Consider the following 20,926-nt stretch of genomic DNA (forward strand, 5'->3'; position numbering starts at 1 on the left):
CTTTAAATGTGAACTATTTATACATACTCTGTGGTTGGAGAAATCTGATAGGCTCTGTTGACTGAAAAATACAAGAATAAAAGAAAAATGTTAACGTTAAGATACTTAAAACGGAAAAATATTTTTTAATTTAAATAATTTAACCTGTTTTTGATCGAACCACCGCAAATTTACTTCCCCCACGCTGACTGTCGACAAACAATGCAGTTAAAAATTAACATTTTTCCCAAATTTAACTAGCGCCAAACAAATAATTTAAGTATTTAAATTAGTTTTTCATTCTGTAATAAATAAAATGGATGTGATAGAATAAATGAAGTAATAAGGAAATGTTAGTCATTTCAAATATTACAGAAAAAGCATAAAGAAACAACTGCTGACGCTTCTGTCTGCAAAATTAAACAAATGTCAACACTCACAATGTTTGTGGGTTGTATACTTGAGAATCTTCATGAATGGTTACTGCAACAAAGAAAAACAAAAGATAATAAAATGCTAATTTAGAAATAAAATAAAAAACATTTCAATTCCCACAGGGACACAAGTGAACTGTTTTTTTTTTTTGTTCTTTGCCAACATCAACCTGAGGAATTTTATTTCATTAACCCCTTAATTCAGTTACTCAGATACAAACAAGAAAAATAAAGCAGACTGGTGAGCTGGAAACAATAGGAGCACAAAAAACCCAGTAAACTTTGTGTATAAATACAACTTTTCCTATTACATACTTAATATAAATAAGATCATTTAATCTAAACTGTTCCTCTCAGTGATTTTTGCAGCGGTGAATTTTAAAATTTGAATCATAATTTTAGATCACTTCTTCTTTCTGCTCTTGAAAATATTTATACATTCAGTTAAATTGTTATTTTTTCTTTTGATATATCCTTTTCACGTTTTATCTTGAAAATCTTTTTTGTGAGTGAAGAAACCTAGAAAGCTGCCCCCTCCATGACTTGAAGGCGTAAAGCAGTGGGCCGTCGAACCCACGCTCTCACGGTTGTCTGAAGAACATCTACCAGATGTTTGGGCGAGGAGAGTTCAGGTTTTTGTTGTTATTTTAGGTAAGAGAACCCAAGAGAAAGTTGTGCGAGGGGATGTAGAAGGAGCACAGATCTAAATGTTTTATGTTCTTTTTTTCAGTGTGATATCATCCAGGCACACAAAAACACAACTGGAGTGCTGCTCGAGGATTTTAGCTTCTACTTTGAACTCCTTGCGAATTTGTGACACAAGGTTTAGCAGGCATTTTTAATTTACCTTAACATAACTTTTCACAAGTAAACACTTGAGATAAAATGGGCTAAATTTCTGCAGCTGTTGTTGGAATACAACACACAAAAAGACCCAAATAATTCAAACGGTTGAAATTTTCCATCTGATGTAACTAAACTTGAGTTTTTATGTGCATGGACGCTGCCTGCATTTGTTAGTTGTGCTTTCGATAAAATTCACACAGTAAAACATGGTGGCGGGGGTTTAGTGCTATGGGAATGTTTTGCTATTTCAAGCACAGTAAATCAGGTGAATAAAACAGTTGAAAGATAATAATTGTAATAGTACATAATGAAATGAAAATTGTGTTTTTGGCAGTCTAAACATGTCCATGTGGCATTTTTCTGATGATTAAGGGCATAATTTGGTTCCAATTAAAAATGGACCACTATTCATTTTGGCTTTTGGACATTTTTATAAAAACTTTAAAAGTGTTGTTGAGTTTAATTTTTAAAAGAAATGACCTCAAACATGATGAAAAATTGGGATTTCTGCATTCCTTCTTGTATCCTTTAGTTTTATCAAAAGCACAATATCAGTTTTTTCTTATTTGACGTCAGTAGAGGAGAAATAATGCAAAAGGTGTGGAGCAGCTTGCTTGACACAAAGAGAAAAGATGAAGCCCACATGAGATTGACCCATTTACGTTGGCCACCTCCACCACAGAACTCTCAGATGAGCTTACAGTCCATCCTCTTACTTACGAGATTTCCTCTTGCAGCGGAGGCACAGAAGCGACAGCAGACTCAGAGAAACAACTGACACGACAGTCAGGACTGCAGTCAGCAAACTGGATGCTTCCGTCATGCCTAAAAAAACACACACAGACCAGAAAAATGAGCCCCAAAAATCAAAAAAGCAGATCATTTTTTAATAGCATACTGCTCATTGGGTACTTGCTCGGAAGGTCTCTTCTGCCTCTTAACAAAGAACAAGGCTTACAGGATGTGGTTGGCCAAAGCAAAACTGAAACTTATAATATTTCGTGACCTGCATGCGAGTAATTCTTCCTTGTATTGCACAGCCTGAAACAAGAACATTTCTGCTCATGACCGTCCATGAAAGCCGATATATGTCCAATCTAACGTCCAAAATGCAAGCTATGCAGCAAAAAAGAAACAACATAAAAATGTATTTCACAAGTAACAACGCCCTTTATTTGGCAACACTTGTTCAGTGCTGGTTTATTTAGAAGACCCATGATTCACTGTGAACAAAATGCAAAAATACCAATAGAATTACGAGAAAAACTGTTATTTAAAAGTTTAAAACTGATATAACATTGAATTTACTTTGCTTATTATACGTGCTACTAACTAGATCCATTTCTTTTACAGAGGAAAATATTTATATTGCTGATTTGCTGGAAACTTTTGCAACCCTTTACTAAAAAGCAGAAGTTAGGAAAGCTAAGAGAACCATGAAAAAAATCCTTAAAGAGGCAGAATAATGTTTAACTGGACAGGTAATACTAAATGTGTTGTGTAAAGGTGTACATGAACATGAACAAAATAAACTGATAGAGTCTACAAGAAACGTTTTCTTTTTAGACAAAGTGTAACAAAGCAGAAACTAAGCAGACAAATTTCTGCTCCAAGAAGATAAATACCAAAAGATAACTGCCAGAATTGCTTATTGAGCAGCTATAAATATCCAAATTATTATTTAAAAAAGCTAAACTCAAGACCAAATGTTAAACTAGACAAATAGATATATTGGTTAAGTCAATACAAATTTTGACGTTATCAAACATTCTTCAAAGCTATTTGATTAAATTCTTCCCGTCAAAGTCTGGGAATCTTCAAATTACTTTAAGAAATACTCTGTAGCTTCTGGCTAAATACAAAATTCATGGGTAAAGAGGGCTATGTTAGATAAAAAGGGAGCTGTGGCCACATCAGTAGCTTTTCATCACCAAGTATGAATGAGAAGTGAATGAATAATGGACACATTGTAAGAACTTTGAGAGTCTGGAAAAGCGCAGATAAATCCAATCCATTATTATTATTATAAAAATGATTTAAAAAAAAAGGGTAATTTAAAGCTAAATGCTACATTAGGAGTAAAGTAATAAATAGTAAATTTGCTTAATCAAACAGAGAGAAGCATAAAATATCCTAATATTGCTAAACATGAAGAAGGTTCTGGACTCCGTGTTAGTACTCTCGCCTCACAGTGAGGAGGTTTGAATCCCAGCTGAGTCCTGTCTGTGTGAAGTTTGCATGTTCTCCTCGTGCGTGTGTCCAGCTTCCTCCCACTGTCCAGAAAACATGCTTCAAATGTTAGTAAGTGACTCAAATTGGCTCTTTCGGTGAGTATGTGAGACTGTTTGTCTGCGTGTGGCCCCGTGTACGGCTGGTGAATTGCCCAGGGGTAGCCCATCTTCACCCCCACAGTAGCTGAGATAGGCTCCAGCAACCCCTGTGACCATGCAAAGGAGTAAATGGAAGTAGAAGATGGATGGATGAGGTTCAGTCAGAAAGCTAAATTAACATCAAAATAAAGCGAAGGATTCATATGAAATGCATTCATTAAAAATGCTAAATAATTTCACTCAGGGACTTTAGGTAACATTTTATTTTAGTAATTAAAACTTGAATGCTAGATTATTTGTTTTATTCGAAGTATCTAAAGCATTTTTTTAAGTCCTAAAAAACCTGATCTAAATTGATAGACTGTTGTTTGATTTCCAGTGTTTGATTTCTTCCCAAACATTACTCTTAAAGTCAATGTTTTTGGCATTTTTACTAAATTTTTTAATTCTTTTACATGAAAGTAATAGTTCAAAAAGTTTAAAAAAAAGTATTTTATTGGTTTAGATACATTTCGCTCAAGACATTGACGTGCCATGCAGCGGACTTCTAGTAAAGTAGAATGAATATACAGAATAAAAAAACAATAAAGGTTGGGCATATTTTGAGATAAACAAATGAATATTTAAAACAAAATAACACACTGTAGTGCATCAGAATTCATTCTTTCCACCATAACATGATGTTTATCACGTGTAGAGCTACAGCTGGAAAGTTACTCTTCCCCGTGGGCAGAAGATTTTCCATCAGCCATTCTGAGGCACATCTGACATCATTCTTCTTGTTTGTTGTGTTTGTGTGGCAGCGGAAAAACACGACTCGGTGAAGATGTACGTCCACTCGTGTGGCCCCCGAACCCCACTCTGTGTGTAGCTGTGATCTAGACACTTATGAGGTGCGGGACCAAAATCCGGCAATGTTTAAAATTGATGAGTAACAACAGAAAATATAGCAAACTTATAATAATCATTTATTAAGTTTGCTTTGATACCAAATGTAAACCAGGATTGATAATTTCCAAACCCATGCGAGAGCATTTCATTGCCTTTATTTAAAAACAAAAACAAACTAACACGTCTTAAAATAGATCCATATCAATTTGAACCCTATTTTATTTTGAATGTATTAAATGAATGTATTAAACGCTTTTACACACATGGTTTTTTTTAATCCTTTGAGTTTTTTTTAAGGAATTGTTCCTGGTGCAATCAAATTTCAGTTTGCTTTCTTCCATTTTTCACGTCATCTGTATATTAGCAGTCCAAATGCTGATTTGTTTTTGTTTTTTAATATGTACTCAGCTGATCTAAATTAGTCCAGAACGCAGCTGTGAAACACAGTTCATTTTATTTCAAAAACAGAATTTATCTAGAATTTCTTCATATTAAACCTCAATCTCAGGATAATTTTATGTTTTTTTTTTTGTTTTTTTTACTTTATAAATCCTAAAGTAGTTGATTATTTAAAACATTTTGTTGTTTTCGTGGCGTGTTCTTGTTCCTTTTTCCGCAGAGAATGTTTTAAAAACACAAATAATTAAAATATTTCTCCATACAAATGAATAAGATGACTATTTACACATGCTAATCTTTTGGACCTTGCAGATTTTTACAAAACTGATTTTTTTATGCTATGCCATCGTCTTGTTGTCGTGATATAACCGTGTCCAAACTTTTTGAAGTCATTCGAAACATTCCTCTGTTTGAGTTTTACTTCTAGATACATGAAATTCCCAGGATTCTGCTTTTACTTTGGCTTTTTTTAGCATTTTATTTTCTTTTGTATTTTTATTTTGCTGCCATGTATTTGATTTTGCTATTTTCTCTTTTGTTTTAAGCTCCTGTTTATGAAACTTTCATATATTCTTGGAAAAAAACCTGCAATCAATGAGTACATTAATTGATGTAAATGTTGATGTGTGTTTTTTACCAAAAGTTAAAATGAATAACAAATGTGGAATCAGCTACGTTTGACCTCAGTTTATAAAAAAAAATCCAGTATTGCATTGCTGAAGGACATTTTTAAGCATGATCCTGCAAGTACAGCACAGCTATAGAATCTATCTGCGTTCTACTACAGTCGTTGTGGTGTTCTGGTTGTACTTTAAGCCAGTTTTAGCAAAAAGCCTTTATTCCTTGATGTGTTACATGTAAGAAAATAAAACGAAATAAAAGGAAATTATTTAACAGATATTCTTATCCAACCAATAAGAGTTTGTAATAAAGTGAAAAAGAACTTTAGTAATTACATGGTTATGTCTGTGGAGTCAAAGCAAAGATGTGAGCTGAATGAGAGCAAATGCACTTACCTGCTCTGTGTTTTGATGAGTCTCTGATGGTCAAATTTGCATGTGACTTTCTTTTTATCGCTTGACTGCCAGAAGAATTTTTACAGCATTCAGCAACTCGCCGCAGGACTCATGACCCAAATCAGCTCAAGCCCCTTGCTGATGTAAAAATACAAAGAAATACAAGATCATCAGGCAACTGCTACATTCCAAACTCAAAGGAAAGCGGGAGAGAACAATAGTTTCCATGTGATTTGTTACCGTTTGTGGTCCAGCAGACTTCATTCTTTCAACGCGGCAGCAGTTCAGCTGCGAGCTCTGCTTCCTCTTTCAGTGTCTTCCCACATCCGTCTTGTTCTTGTCAGAAACCCTGGTGGGGTTTGAAGTGGACACAAAATGTCACCTCTCTGCTGCTGTTTGTTCACGGCACGTTTTAAAGGCAGTGTCACTGAATAAAGCAGGCAAACTGTCGGTTCCATGTGTTATGTTGAGGTTTTCCTATCTGTGCGCTCTACCATGACAAGCTGAAGGGCATTTATTAGTAATCAGATCAAACTTTATTCATAAAGTACTTGTCATAAGTTGGTAACACAACATTCTTTGGAGAATAAAAAATGTATTTCAGACTTAAAAATCAGAACAAGGACGTTCACTGACATGCTGATGATCTGTGTCATCATACGTACAACAACAAGTTTATTTTTTCTTGTAGTCCAATCATAGTAGATCAAAACGATAAAAACAACAGGAGCTGTTAAGCTTTCTGTCCTGCTTCATCTTTTCAATGACATGCACCTTTGCACAGCTTTTCCTTTTTTTTTTAGTTTAAATTTTTCTTTTATCTGCAACTCACAAAAGACTCTGAACCCACCAGCATCACGAGCGCCTGAAGAATCTGTTGTGTTGGAATGTTGTGGACAGGAAGGACAAGTAACAGATCCATGAAATCTACCACCCCAATATTATTTTCCAAAGATCACTGCCCACATTATTGCCATTGAACCGGATCACTGAACACACCTGATCCAGGTAATAAGCAGCAAACAGGATGTGAATGTTTGAAAAACAAGCAAACTTTTCCACCTTCGTATAGTATTTAACTACATTTGGTTTTGTTTCTATGTTTCACTTTGTTTTTTACAGAATAACTAGGATTATTTAGTTTGACACAACTTTACCCTTTATGTGCGTCGCACATTATTCATTTCTTTTAACTCAATTCCTCGTTTTTCATGATTTCAGAGAGTTTTAGGTTGCTGTCCCTCACAACCCTCAATGTAACACCAAAAAGACGTGACAGAAACATGAGTGCGTTTGCCAAACTAGTTTGCAAGAAAATTACAGTTTAAGTAATAAACAAAATGTGCTCATCAGCAAAACCATTTTCCAGCTACAACCATACATTAATAGCACCCGTTTAATATGGCTGTGTGTCATCAGCAAAGCCTCTGCATATAGGACATACAGTTTTAGCAGTGAAACTACCTCAAAACTTATTCATTAACTTATTCATTACTTTTTCACATTAGAAAGTGAAAAAGATTTTAAAAGATATAATTCCAGCAATAAAACATAACTCCAACTCATTAGAAGCAAAAGTTAATCAAGAACGCTGATTTATCTGTAAATTCATCATCATTAACGGATCTAGTTAATTCTTTCATTTGATTTCATTGTTCGTTTTAAGCAATTTTAAAAAATTCAAGGAAAAAATACATAGATGCATCAAATCTGTTTGAGATGGTCCATCCATCCATTTTCTACCGTTTTGTCCCTTTCAGGTCACGGGGCCTATCCCGGCCACTTGTGGGCGGAGGCAGGGGACGCCCTGGACTGTTCGCCAGTGTGTCGCAGGGCTGGTTTGAGATGGTAATTTATAAAAATAAATAGAAGAAAATGATGCTATCTTCTGGACATTATAATTGCAACCAATTGAATCGATTAGTTCAAAAGGGGCCCAAGTCCAAGAGGTTTGTTTTTCCAGGAAATTATTTTAATTGCATAGCTTAAAGGGAAGCTACACCAAATGATTAATACTTTACCCAGATTTAGCAGCAGTTCATAGCTTACAAATGCTATAATATGAAGCACCTCACTTTTATCATTTCAGTCTCTGGACTTGGGCCCTTCTTGAATTAAACAGGGGCGCTGCCATATTGGATAACTAGTGCTGCCATCTATGGGATGAAGCAAAACCCATGCAAGAGAGGCCCAAGTCCAGGAATTTTGCACTTAATGCATTTTAAATGTCAAGCATAAAAGCTTTTCCCTTGAAGACCTTAGAACATAGAATATCTCTATTTTGAAGAATTGTGGACTTGGGCCTTTTGAAGTAACCGATTCAATTATTAGGACATTTTTTCCAACGTCCAAAACGTTTACAGGTTAAATTACCTCACGGACTTAGACGGTAAGACTAAGTGGAATTTATGCACAACGGTGAGGCTGAACTCTATTTACGTCCCATATTATGACATTTTTATCAATGTTTTGATTAAACTGTTCCAGAGTAAAAGGGAACCGCAGATAGTGGTTCAAACTTGAAGTTTGTTAAAACTCATGTCGTTCTTTTTTGTCATTTAATATTTCCCATTAGAGGAAACAAATATCTAGAAAAATGTAGCACATAAATGCTAACACACACAAACACATTTAAACTAAGCAGAAAGAGGGTCTGAGGCCAGGATTGCCCGGCTTATTCTATTTAGTTTAGCAATCAGCTTTTGTATTTTATGACTGATTTTAAGGTTTTTGTACAATTACTAGTGTGAAGCCCATTGAGGCAACTGTGTTGGGATATTTGGCTGCATTAATAAAATGAAATAAAATAGTGCTACAGCCAGTGTTTATCTTTTAAGGACATTCTTTTATTGCCATTCACATTTGCATCTGTGCGTTGCTGGTTGTTTTGTGGGGGCACGTTCTTAGCAGGCAGAGGGAACATATAACTGTCTGAACAGTTGCACAGCGATGTGTTTTAATTGACTCATTTCTGTTTTTGTACGACTAACCAGGAACTGAAGGACTTTTGTTCTGATTGGACTTTAGAAAACACACTCTGGTTACCGGACCGTCAAACCAAAATTTATATTTTGAAGAAAAATCCATCATTTAGATAAGGATGTTTTTTCCCTGTTAAGTCAAGCAAGAATTTCTTATTTCTAAATTATTCCATAAGAAAAAATATTTTTAAAAAAAACGGGGGTGTCTTTTTTTTAATATGTTATTGTTATCAAAATAGGAAAGAAAGTGTTTGCCTTTAAGTGCATTAAAATCTTGAAAGCAAAGACGCTCAATAACGTGACTGCATTGTAGCTGGAATTGTTTTGTGAAGCTTTCTCTTGACATTTAATGCCTGTTGCAATTAAACTGTTCACTTTTACCTATTTTGGACTACAGAGAGGTTCTCTAAGTGTGAGAACTTGAACTTTACCGTTAGTGAAGAATAGCAGTGATGTTAAAAAAGGGGGTCAAACCAAACCTGGAGATGCAGATCACAGCACAGGCAGAGGAGGACGGTTGGTTGAAGAATTGCTGTAACTTTTGATGCTTTGATCTTCTGTGATGGTGGAGTTCTGTGGAGGGTAAAAAAAAACAGGACAAATGTAAGAAGAGGTCAAAACAAGCAAGATTAAAGGGAGATATTTAAAGGTGAAAAATGACCAGAGAGCCTATGCTGTAGAGACTGAAAGTAAGTGTTCTATTTGAGATGTGCAAGGTAAAAAAAAGAAATGGTATGAACACAAAAAAAGTCATAACTAATGACATTAATTTTCACAGAAAACTGCCTGCAACATGAAGCCGTTATATGGTTTTGGTTAAAACGAGGAAGGTTATTTTTGAGGTGGAAAGTGTGATTATGACAAAAGTCTCATAACAAAAATGTCCTAATCTGGCTGTTGGGGAAAAAACAGCATTTTAAGACTACAAATGGAAAAAAATGAAGGAAACTTACCTTTACAAGATGATTGATTATCAAAAAGGCTAACAGGCTTAAGAAGGTTTCTATCTTAGCTAAAATTGCAGCTAAAATTGCTCCCATCAATTCAGTGCTGTCAGCACATCACCTGAATCCTGCTGCTCATTTTTCATTTGTGCCAGCAGCAAAAACACAGAAGCTGCAGCTGCATGGAGAGAGATGAGTGTCTTACCAATTGAGTCAGCAGCATTTAGGTAAATACATGCACATTTGCATGTTAACAGTTATCGTTGCAATCTGTTCTTCCTCTGCAAACAGCACTCTGGATTTTTATTCAGTCGTGTTAAGTCATTGAATAAAAATGATTGAGGCGACATAAGCAGTCGAAAAATGATTCATGCAAAAACTGTTGTGATTTCATTTAATGCAAAGCTTTCTTAGGAAGCCAAAAATCTATCTGATGTTCTAAAAGGATTTTTGCCCAAATACTTCCAACCCTGCAGCTTCATTTTTACAGCACCTTTAAATACAATGTATAATAAACAGGAAAAAAGTCTGCAACTGAAGTGCACAAAAAATTTTTTATATATATATTTTTTTTAAACAAAAATGTCTATAAGTTTTAAGACTGGCAAAAATGACTCCGCCTTTTACTGTATGTGTTTGAATTTTCTTGTGAGGTTTCCTGTTTGCAGTTTGCATGTTCTCCTCAGGCCTGCACGGATTATGGATCCAACCAAGCTCGACATTTTTTTATAGCAGGATTTGAGTTTGACTGTATGAATGTCTGTCCCTCCGTGGTATTTGTGTTCATGTCTACGCTCTGCTCTTTCTTCCAAATGCAGTAGATACAAGATGTGTAAACCCTGCAGTTTTAAACAAGACATAGCAAATGTTGTTAACTAATAACAATAAAAGAAATAAAAATGTATTTTACTGTATATTATTAAAGTTTAAAGTTAGAGGTATTAAATCTTTTCCATAATTTATACATTTTTGCATGTCGTTCACGTCTTTATTTAAAAGTTTGTTTAATGCAAATTTATATTTTTGGAATTCAAGCACAAGAAGGGAGACAAAACAAATTGGAAACAGGGCAGTAAAATAACCCAGTATGATTTAACACAACTTTTTTAATCCCTATGAAACAATATAAACTGAATATTATGATAAATAATAGATGAATGTATGAAGTTGGCCAGGTAACATGCATTTGAAATACTTGAAACATGTTACTTATTGTGCTTTTTTACTGTATTATTTAAAGTACAAGTTAAAGAGGCAAGTGTATGATCTTTTTTTTTCTTTTTTCTTTTTTGCAAAGTATGCTAAAGTTCTTAGTTCATTAAAAGTTTGATAGATTTATTCGTCTCTCAGTCATACAGACCAATTGTGTGATACAAATACCGTGAAAGTGTCCATAACCCAAATAATTGGATAAAATGTATTTAAATGTGAACGTTTTTGCTTAGGCTAGATCTTTACGGTCATTGTGACTTGTAGAATAAAATAAAATAAATAATTTGGCATGGTAAAACCATAGATAACAGGTATAATAGTACGACGTAAAATAATAAATAATACAAAAAGCATAAAAGACTTAAAATTAAATTGCTGCCAGATAAGTGCATTAGTCATTAAAAATAAACAGGATACACAATAATTATTAAAATCATTAGCTTTTCTTTCCATTTAAATAAATATAGTATTTATTTATTTAACCAGAATAGTTAAAATACTTGAAATAATTGAGGAAGAACTGCAGGAGATAGTTAAAAAAAAAAAAACATCTTTCCACATTTTGTGTGATGACGTCACACGCACGCACGTTGTGAGTACGTCACTCCGTAGGAGCCTCCGTCCGGGTTGCTAAATGTTTTGATAACATTCGGAGCCTTTTACTACATATATGGTGTCCAGGCTTTCCTCCCAGGAGGCGGAATTAACCCGCGTGCGCAGTGGGCTGGGATCCAGCAGCCGCCCCCTCCCCTCCGCCGCCGTTGTTGTCACCTCACGCAGCGTCTGGTGCCGAGAGCTGGCCCGCCGAGTGCATGCAGCAGAATGGGTCGAGCGCTTCCAACGGTTCCGGAGGCTGTGGTGGTCGGGAGCGCCAGTCTCCGTCCTTCAGTCCGCTGCCCGCCGCCGCCACCACCCGGGTGAGGCGCTTCATCCAGGAGAGGCGGACGCTGCCCCTGCCCAGAGTGATGGTGGTTTTCTCGGGCGCGGGGGACGGCGACAAACCGGGCGATGCCATGTCAGGTTCGGAACCTGCGGAGGACGATGCCCGACAGCCGGCCTCCCACTCACCGAACCGCGCCCCGAGTAAGCCGCCCCGCTCCTCCCTGAACAGCCAGGAGCAGGAGGTAGGCCGACGGGCGGGAAATGCGTGTTTCCACTCTAACGAGCCAGAAAGCACGACAGGACCATATTTATGAACCCAAATGTGAGATTATTAAAAGAGATTTTATATCGTTTACTGTTTAAACACACAAAACTGCAAATCAAAAGCGATTAAACCCCATTACACATCAATTATTTGTGTTGTGAGGGCTTCTAGCGGTATTTACAGGGAGGTCAGTGATTGCCCTGAGCTCTGTTGTGATTGGCTGACAGTTGTGTCACATGACTTAAAGGTAAATCTCATTAGGGTAGACTGGTTATTCAAAAAAAATCCCCACAGTCATGTTTTTCTGCTCCAGTTATTATTTTATTTGTTTATTTTTATATAGTTCAAATTATATATAACTATTAATAATTAATAATGTTAATTATTTGTATATATATTATATATATATTTATCAACTTCATTTGATCTATAAAAGCTTAATCACAATGTTTAAAGGTTGAGCAACATTAAAACTACCACAAAGAAGTTAGATAAAGTGATGATTTTGAACAAGATTGACTAAAATACTTCATCAAACACAAAATGTACATTTACATGGATTTTTGTAATCTGTATGTTTGAAATAAATTTGTATAAATGAAAGTAATCTGTCAATCCTGTCATGTAGTAAAACTCTGGTACATATTTAATTCAGTTTTGACCATAACTGACTGTGTTTCTATTGGCCATAAAAAGCATTAAGTTATAATTTCTAAGCACAATAAAAAGATTTTAGTTATATTTATATTTACAATCTTTTCCCACATATTTATTGCAGAAAACTACTTATGCTGTTAAAAACTGATCCCTTGGAATTTTGCAGTTTTCATTCAATCACTGTTGGTGTTTGAAAGGTGATGACATTAAAAAGGCATATAAAAACAATTAAATAAAATGATTTAACGTTTGCAGAAACTAATCATCATAATAGTGATAAATGATGACAAACTAATGTGTTTAATTTTGTAAGCGGGAACAAAATTCCTGATTTAAATATGGCAGTAAAATGTTTCAGAGGTTTGTTTCTGTTTGAAGTTTCCAGAGGTTATTTCTCTGAACGTGGGGGGCATGTACTTCACCACACGCCTGTCCACGCTGCGTCGATACGAAGACACCATGTTGGCCGCCATGTTCAGCGGGCGGCATTACATCCCGCGGGACGCTGAGGGACGCTTCTTCATCGACCGGGATGGCGTGTATTTTGGGTGAGTTTGATGATAGAGGCAGACTTTAAAATGTATTCAACTTTGACATCATTTGCAATTATCGATCAGAGAAGTAGGAATAATAAAAACCTCCTTTAAGTTTACATAAAGTTTTGATCTTTGTGACCCGACAGGTTTTCAAGCTTGTGCTTATTATCATTTTTTTTATCAATATCTATTAGTGTCTCAATTAACAGAACTTTTAAAAGAGGAAATCACCTCAAAGTTTCTTCTCAGAGATGAATATCGGAGCAACCTGAATCCAGAAGCTTGAAACTGTTTGGAGGGGATTTCAGGAGAACAACTTTTGGCTCTACAGGTAGATTTGGAGCATCGCCTTAATTACAAATAGTGCTGAACTAAAACAAAACAAGAAAAAAGTTATAAAAGGGTCTAATCCATAAACTGATATTGTTGTATAGTTATTTTTTTAGTTAAAAATACAAACACGTTTAAAGATTAATAAACGTAATTAAGATTCTACCTTTGTTCTTGTTTTTAACCACTTGCTATGAAAGCTGCTTTTTTAAACCTAAATAAAGCTGAAGTGGAATTTAGACTAACAATTCATATTTCAATATGTTGAATCAGAAATAAAATGGAATTGTGAATTTGTGAATCACAACCAAATTGTTTGGTAGTGAAACACAGCCCTGTTTGTTTTAGAAATCTTTTTTTTTTTTTACCTCTGCATCAGTTGTTGAGGCGACATGTTTAACTGCTGTATTGTTATCACACAAAGGCATGGATTCCTGATTGTTTTCTAGTTGATGTTGCGTATAATTGTGGTCCTAAACCACTTCCTTGGGGAATTCCACATTTGATTTGGTCCTATAAAGTGGTGTTAAATAAAACGTGTTTGAAAAGAAGCTTTTCCGTTTCATTTTGTGGTATTATGATGGAAGCCAAAAGCCATTAGGCCTGATCCTCTGGTGGCCATGAAAACACAAAAGTACATTTCGCTCTTAGCAAAATGTACTTTAGCCTCAGCAGAGAACTGGAATTTTCTTTAAATATGAATGTGTTAACAAGCAGAGTGGATGTATGACTTATGTAAGAGAAGGGTTGGGCTGCGGTCAATTTGGAGGTTTGGAGGAGAGGTGTGATTAAAGATTTAAGAACTGGGGGCTGGACGGCTGGGAGTGGAAGCAGAAACCATATGCAGTGATGTAAAGTCCATTAAAGGCTTCTGGCTGCACCAGTTATAAATCACAACTGTTTTGTGCAATGCAGCAACTTTTCCCCCATAGCTTTGTGTTTTTTCTGAACATTAGAGTCCTCTCAGCATTTGCTGCACAGAAAAAAAAAAAAAGAAACCCAACAAGAGTTCTGCAAAAAAGCAAAAAAAAAGAAGCGAAAATGTGAACTTTGAAACAGAAATGAAGATGTTCCGTGAGGCAAAGATTTGTTTTCAGTGCATTAAGGTGTTTGCTGAATGCAGGTCTGCTCGTGTGTGTGTGTTTTATATTAATCTGTCATGATCAAACCCAGAGATGTGCAGGTTGAACAGCAGAGGTCCAAGATTTGAACCCTGAGGCACTCCGCATGACATTAAGACTCTCAGATTTGTGGCCCCTAACGAAACGACATAACCCCCGGTTTCAAAATGAGATCAAACTGTAAAGGAGAACTGGACTGAGCAAGCATGACACAGAAAACGGTTTACTTCCGGCCTTTTTTTCACCATACAGACGCCACTATGTTGGAGCCAGACGTCACCAGAAAGCTTTAAATGGTCCGAGTCGGTCCGAGTTAACATTTCCAGGACAAGCACTCTCACCAATCAGGAGTGAGCTTGTTGAAAGGCCTTACCCCCACCACTGGAAAGAGTTGGGCTGTTGAAAGGGATCTGTCTTTTAAAGATTTTGAATGTTGGACTCAAGGGGCCAGCAGGCTCCACCTAGTTTTAATGAGGCATCTGATTGGCCAGTATATAACTTGAAAAACTTATACTACAGAATAAATATCATTAAAAAAAGGATTTGTAAACCGGTAGCAGACAAATAGAATGATTGAGTAATAGCTATTTATTTCTCTATAGAAGTTCCTGGGATTTTGGCTGCTTGGAACCAACTGGTACTTCCTGTTTGGAACACCTGGAGGGAGGGAACACCAAGTCAATGGATCCGACCTATGACCTGTTCCTGATAATTCCTCCCACTTTTTCTGCCTGCCACGAATGATTTTATGACCTTCAAAAAGTTGTTCCTCTGGACCCAAACTGTGATTTTATTAATCTTTCCAAACAAAAAGGGGGGATTAAAAATGGACTACTTTTATTCTGAAGTGCTTACAGTTCCTGATTGGAGGGAGCTATAAATAAGAAAGACCCACCTTTTTATTTGGTGTCTAAAGTGTCTAAATAACAGGTTGATGAGTTTAGACTTTATCTTCTAGTGTTTCAGCACCAATTCAGTCATTATTTATATTCTGATCAGAGGATTCTTGTTAGTCTGGAGCTAAAGTCAGGTTCCCTTTATTTGTAATGAATAAATTTATTGTCGTTCTAAAGCATTTGCTTCTAAAATTTGGAAGTGAATTGATTTGGGGCAATAGTTATAATAGCCAACAGGCCTTTTTTAACACAGAAGTTGTAACAGAAAGACCCCGTTTATAGTCAAAGTGAAAATGTCAGCTTTCTGTTCTCCCTTTAGTTCCTTCTCTGAGCTTCTCTCATTTTATCTCAGGTGGATTCGTGTCAAGTTTAAGTCATCAAGAAGCATCAAATTTTAAAATGATGAAACTCCAAACTTGGAGCTAAATAGAACAAAGATGAAGCCTGAATGTTTCCCTTATTCCATTAGAATTTTCAGACCAATGTACAGGATTAAGTACAATTCCCATTACATCTGGATTATGAATACGTTTAGCCTTATTTAGCTAAATTACAAATAAAAATGTGTTTTTTTCTGGACAGAGGGAATCAGTAGGAGGTAAGTTATTTAAAGGAGTTAAACAAAAGTGACATCTAAAGGAACTCTTATGGGAGCAGCTAGAAAGGCAAGGACATTCTTATTTAAAGGCGACATTTCTCTTCTTAGGGACATCCTGAACTTCCTGCGTGAAGGCGAGCTTCCTCTCCGGGACCGAGTCAGAGCCGTGTACAGGGAGGCGCAGTACTACTCCATCGGGCCGCTGCTGGACCAGCTGGAGGACACCCAGCCGCTGACGGGGGAGAAGGTCCGGCAGGCTTTCCTCGACCTGCTGCCCTACTACAAAGGTGTCTGCGCGAACCGCTCACTCCAATTAATCTGATGCTGGTCACAAAAGATGACGCAACAGAAAGATTTTTAGTTTTTTAATGAAAAATTTCTCCCTCTGTCTCCAAAAAAAACAACTTTCTGAAATTCTAAACTCGCGTTTTTTATGGTAGCTGATTAAAATTAAAATACACAAATAGCTGGCTTCCCATAACCTCCAGAATCCAAATCAAACTCCTCCTGTTCACCTTTAAGGCCCTCCATAACCTGGCCCCTCCTTATCTCTCCGACCTCATCCATATCAAAACCCCCTCTCGTTCTCTTCGGTCCTTCTCCTTTCAGCTCTCTGTCCTTCCGGCCCGCCTCGTCACCACGGGAAGCCGAGCCTTCAGCTGCTCTGCTCCTAAACTCTGGAATTTCCTCCCTCCTGACCTCTGTAACAAAGACTCTCTACCATCTTTTAGATCTAAACTCAAAACTCACCTGTTTATTTCTGCCTTCGCATCCTGATTCACTTTTGATTTTATCTTTTATATTTTTTGTGCTTTTAATGTCTATTTTTAACCCTTGTTTTGTAACCTGTCCTTGGGTTTCATGAAAGGCGCTTTAAATAAAATTGATTATTATTATTATTAGAAATAATTAGACTAAAACACTAATGCAGAAATATCAGGAGTAAAAGGAAAATGAGGTAGATTTTGATATGGGATTAAAAAGAGGACAACATTGTACTCAGTGGAGTGCAGGAGACTAAGTTTATGAGTTCAGCTATGAGAGCTTGTATTCATATTTAAAAATCCTTCAATAAATGTTGTTCTTGTCTTGTTTCTCGTAGACAACCTGGAGCGCATCGTGGAGATTGCAAAGCTGCGGGCCATGCAGAAGAAAGCTCGCTTTGCGAAGCTAAAGATCTGCGTCTACAAGGAGGAGATGCCCATCACGCCGTATGAGCGTCCGCTCTTTAACTCTCTGCGCTTCGAGCGCTCGGAGAGCGAGGCCAAGCTCTTCGAGCACCACTGTGAGGTGGACGTCTCCTTCGGGCCGTGGGAGGCGGTGGCAGACGTCTACGATCTGCTCCATTGCATCGTGGGGGACCTGGCGGAGCGAGGCATCGCCGCCGAGCAGCAATGCATCGGCGTCTGCGACAAGCACCTCATCAGCCACTACTACTGCAAGAGGCCTATCTACGAGTTCAAGATCACGTGGTGGTGAAGTTCAGATCAGACAGATGGATGTTTGGCTTTTATCTCTTTTTTTTCTCTTTAGTCTTTTTATTCAAGTTGCCAATGTGGTCTTTAGATGTGACCCTTTAAATGCAGATGCTTTCATCCAACTAAACCATTTGAGATGCCAAGAAGCAAACAGTTTTCCAACTCAAAATCCAATTTTTTAAGTCGCAGCTATGCAAACGCATCCACCCATTCTCAAAAATGAACTCCAAGTACAAACAAGCTGAACACTTTAGACCAGGAGTCTGTCACCTGAGGCCCCAGAGCCACATGCAGCTCTTTTATCCCTCCTCTGTTTCTCTTTTGCTCTCAAGAAAAATGCTTACCATTTCAATTAACAATGGGTTCTGGCATATTTTTTTAAGCTAATAAAATTTTGATATTTCTATCTGGAGTTTTAACATGTCAGATAACCGAGCAAAGTGCTGGTAAACCTTTTAAACGTTTGTAGAATACGTTTAAAGCACAAACAGCTCAAGCAGCTGATCTGCTGCACAACAGTTGCTGCTGAGATGCAAAATTCTAAAATTACAGGATTGCATTCGTGTGTATAGATTAAAATTATGTTTATATTCATCAAAACGGAATTAATAGAAAATGCCATGTTTGAGCAGCATTTTTAACTCTACTAAATCTGCTGCAGCAGGAGGATCTTATTTGACACAGCGTATTTTATTATACTTATTTTTTATTTTTTTAACTTGTCCTGTCGAACAGCTGGGCAAACAGATGAGAGTTGAAGGCCTCTTGTGTTGGACATATTTTATTTTAACAACAGAGGTTATAAATCTTCAGACAAACCAGAGGTATGTCTGAATAAACCCCTTTTGTAATCGAGGCCAAACTTTATTCATTTCAATCATATTTGAATTTTTTTTGTGTTGGACCGGACGGAAAAGGAAAGGAGCGTATTTTATTTTGAAAGGAACTTGTATGTGCTGCTGTCAAAAGTAAAAGAAGTTAAAATTGTTCTATAGAAAAATAACACAATATAAAGCTGCATTTATAATTAAATGGTTTAATGATGACTAAAACATATATAAAATGTATTTTTCGAAACGGTGAAGTGGGACTTTGTGGCTCTTGCTGGGTTAGCTTTTTAAGAAGTTGAACCAAAAGGCTCTTTTGGCTTTAAGTGCTGCAGACCCATGTCTTAGACCATGGGTCTGAAACTTTTAGCGCCAAAAGAACCATTTAGACCCGTTTTTTACTGACCCAAACCCACCGAGAGCCACAAACCCCCAAGAAAAGTACATTTTTTCATTCTTGATGTTTTTGTGGCCATTCATTTATAAAATGTAGGTTAAATAACAATTATGAAATTATAACAGGTTTCTATTTCTCAGTAAAACAATTTCTGTTTTTTTTTTACATTTGATAAAAGAGCATACAAGCTCCTTTCAAAATAAAATACACTGTGTCAAATCAGATCCCCCCTGATGCAGCAGATTTGTTTGAATGTAAACATGACTATTGGTGTAGAATCCATTTTTTTAAATCCATGCATCTCAGTGCATTCTGCAGTTTAAGTGCTTTGCCTCTGAACAGCAACTAGACACCTTTCTGTTAAAAAATCTCAACATAAATGACAAAACTTAACTAAAACAAATTTAAATAAACTACAAGTCCATTATTTATTCAAATCGTTAGCATTTTCTTCCAAGCCAAGGGGCCACATTGCAGGGATAAGAGTGCCTTATGTGGCTCTGGGGTCTGTGGTTGCAGACCCCTCAGCCTCAGACCATGTTCTGCCGCCTCATTCTCTGCCTCAGTTCTTCCGGCTCTAATGTGTAACCGGGATGTTTTCCTGCGTCTCCAGCAGGGGTCGGGCTAAACGCGTCAGTGTCCCAAGTGGGGACGGAATCTGCTGCTTATCGTGTTATCATAAGTGGGTGACATGACCCCACATCAGGTTTAAATGCCAATTTAGTTAATTGTGCTGTAATATCCCAGATGTGTCGTTCATGTATTTAACAGGCTGACTGTAGCTTCGCCCTGATCGGGCTCACATTTCACAGCTCTGCCGCTAAAGATGCGATCACACAGTGAAGATTTTAACCTGATTTAATATTGTAAGTAAACTATAGATGTGTATATTTTATGATAAGCTTCTTAACTTTGTCAGAGTATATTTTCATGGCGCAGCCTCCCATGGGGCCTGTGTGGAAACACTGAACTGTAGTTTAGTGCTTTTTTTTTGTGGAACACAGAATGTCAGGGTGTGGGCCGTGAGTAAGTAGACGTCATTATGTGCAGTTTTGCTGTGCTTTTCCGGATTCTTAAACTGAAAATGTACCGTTTGTTGTCACTTTCAGGGAGAATTTTAATATGAACACTTTGTGATTGTAGTATTTAAATTATTCACTTCAATTAATATAAAAAAAATATATGTTTGCAAAATTTCTGAGGTTTTTAACCAGATGATGATTTGATGACCTGTTTATTTCCTCCATTTCTGGATCAATTAAAGTATTAAGTGTACATAATGTTTTTATATATTGTTATTTATTTGTTTGTCTTGGCTTCCAGGAAGCTCTTAGTTCTACAGGTGTTTTGTTTGTTAGAAATATATGACCCTGTTGTTTTTATTCTTGGTAAAAATTAAAAACGTCAAATATAATACGAGTTTTCTTCTTATTTTATTTTTTGGGTGACTAAAGCGGATTAAATTAGGGCAAAAATATGTAATAAACCAAGTCAAACTGATCTTTACTTTATAGTTTAGTATAAATTACTTATGTGAAAATAGTTTTTAGATTCATTGATATATTGACACAAATAATGTCAGACGATTTTATTATTAAGTCTTCAATAGGCATCTAGCTAAGTTTAAACTCATACATCCCAGAATTACACAGTTTATTGCTTAAAAGATCAAATGTGACCGAATGTCTGTTTTGTGAATGAGGACAAGTCAGCAGCAAATGTGCTTCCTGAATAAATTAAATTATTTAGGAAATAAATAAATCCAAAAAAATGGATTTGAGGTCAAAACGTGTTTCTAAGTGAACTCTGAAGGAGAGAGCAGAGCTTTGTTGACCAGAGAGGGGTCAGTGACCTGAGGTGATTTTGGCTGATAGTTCACCAACACACCCGAGTCCCATGGAGATTTA

General features: G+C 36.6%; 2 protein-coding genes and 1 long non-coding RNA gene across 4 annotated transcripts in view; 2 read left to right on the forward strand and 1 right to left on the reverse strand.

The window, feature by feature from the left end:
- LOC111948665 (uncharacterized) overlaps positions 1 to 11,759 on the reverse strand; it is a 23,899-nt gene extending 12,140 nt beyond the window's left edge. Inside the window, exons 1-8 of one of the 2 annotated variants that reach the window (XM_023962711.2) lie at positions 11,622 to 11,759; positions 9,356 to 9,449; positions 6,136 to 6,244; positions 5,896 to 6,033; positions 1,980 to 2,084; positions 420 to 462; positions 145 to 188; positions 28 to 61 (exon numbers count right to left, since the gene is read on the reverse strand). In XM_023962711.2, the coding sequence (XP_023818479.1) occupies positions 28 to 61; positions 145 to 188; positions 420 to 462; positions 1,980 to 2,082 (224 nt within the window). In that variant the 5' untranslated portion in view covers positions 2,083 to 2,084; positions 5,896 to 6,033; positions 6,136 to 6,244; positions 9,356 to 9,449; positions 11,622 to 11,759. The remainder of the gene's footprint in view (positions 1 to 27; positions 62 to 144; positions 189 to 419; positions 463 to 1,979; positions 2,085 to 5,895; positions 6,034 to 6,135; positions 6,245 to 9,355; positions 9,450 to 11,621) is intronic. The other variant, XM_023962712.2, reaches the window with a different exon arrangement.
- kctd7 (potassium channel tetramerization domain containing 7) lies at positions 11,748 to 20,433 on the forward strand. The gene is made up of 4 exons (XM_004076771.5): positions 11,748 to 12,156; positions 13,215 to 13,384; positions 16,426 to 16,604; positions 17,420 to 20,433. The coding sequence occupies exons 1-4, from the start codon at positions 11,845 to 11,847 to the stop codon at positions 17,794 to 17,796; spliced, it is 1,038 nt and encodes a 345-aa protein (XP_004076819.1). The 5' UTR covers positions 11,748 to 11,844; the 3' UTR covers positions 17,797 to 20,433.
- Positions 13,565 to 15,661, forward strand: LOC144983661 (uncharacterized). The gene is made up of 2 exons (XR_013647424.1): positions 13,565 to 13,703; positions 15,426 to 15,661. It is a non-coding gene; the product is annotated as an uncharacterized LOC144983661 (long non-coding RNA).
- Positions 20,434 to 20,926: the final 493 nt, after the last annotated feature.

This window comes from Oryzias latipes, chromosome 14 (genome assembly GCF_053564925.1).
Source record: "Oryzias latipes strain Hd-rR chromosome 14, Olatipes_Hd-rR_3.1".
Lineage (NCBI taxonomy): Eukaryota > Metazoa > Chordata > Actinopteri > Beloniformes > Adrianichthyidae > Oryzias > Oryzias latipes.

Bases quoted from the DNA above. Each gene is read 5' to 3' on its own strand.
- kctd7 (XM_004076771.5), top strand. From the start codon at position 11,845: ATGCAGCAGAATGGGTCGAGCGCTTCCAACGGTTCCGGAGGCTGTGGT. The intron at 12,157-13,214 runs GTAGGCCGACGG...TTCTGTTTGAAG, and splicing joins TGAACAGCCAGGAGCAGGAG to TTTCCAGAGGTTATTTCTCT. The intron at 16,605-17,419 runs GTGTCTGCGCGA...TGTTTCTCGTAG, and splicing joins CCTGCTGCCCTACTACAAAG to ACAACCTGGAGCGCATCGTG.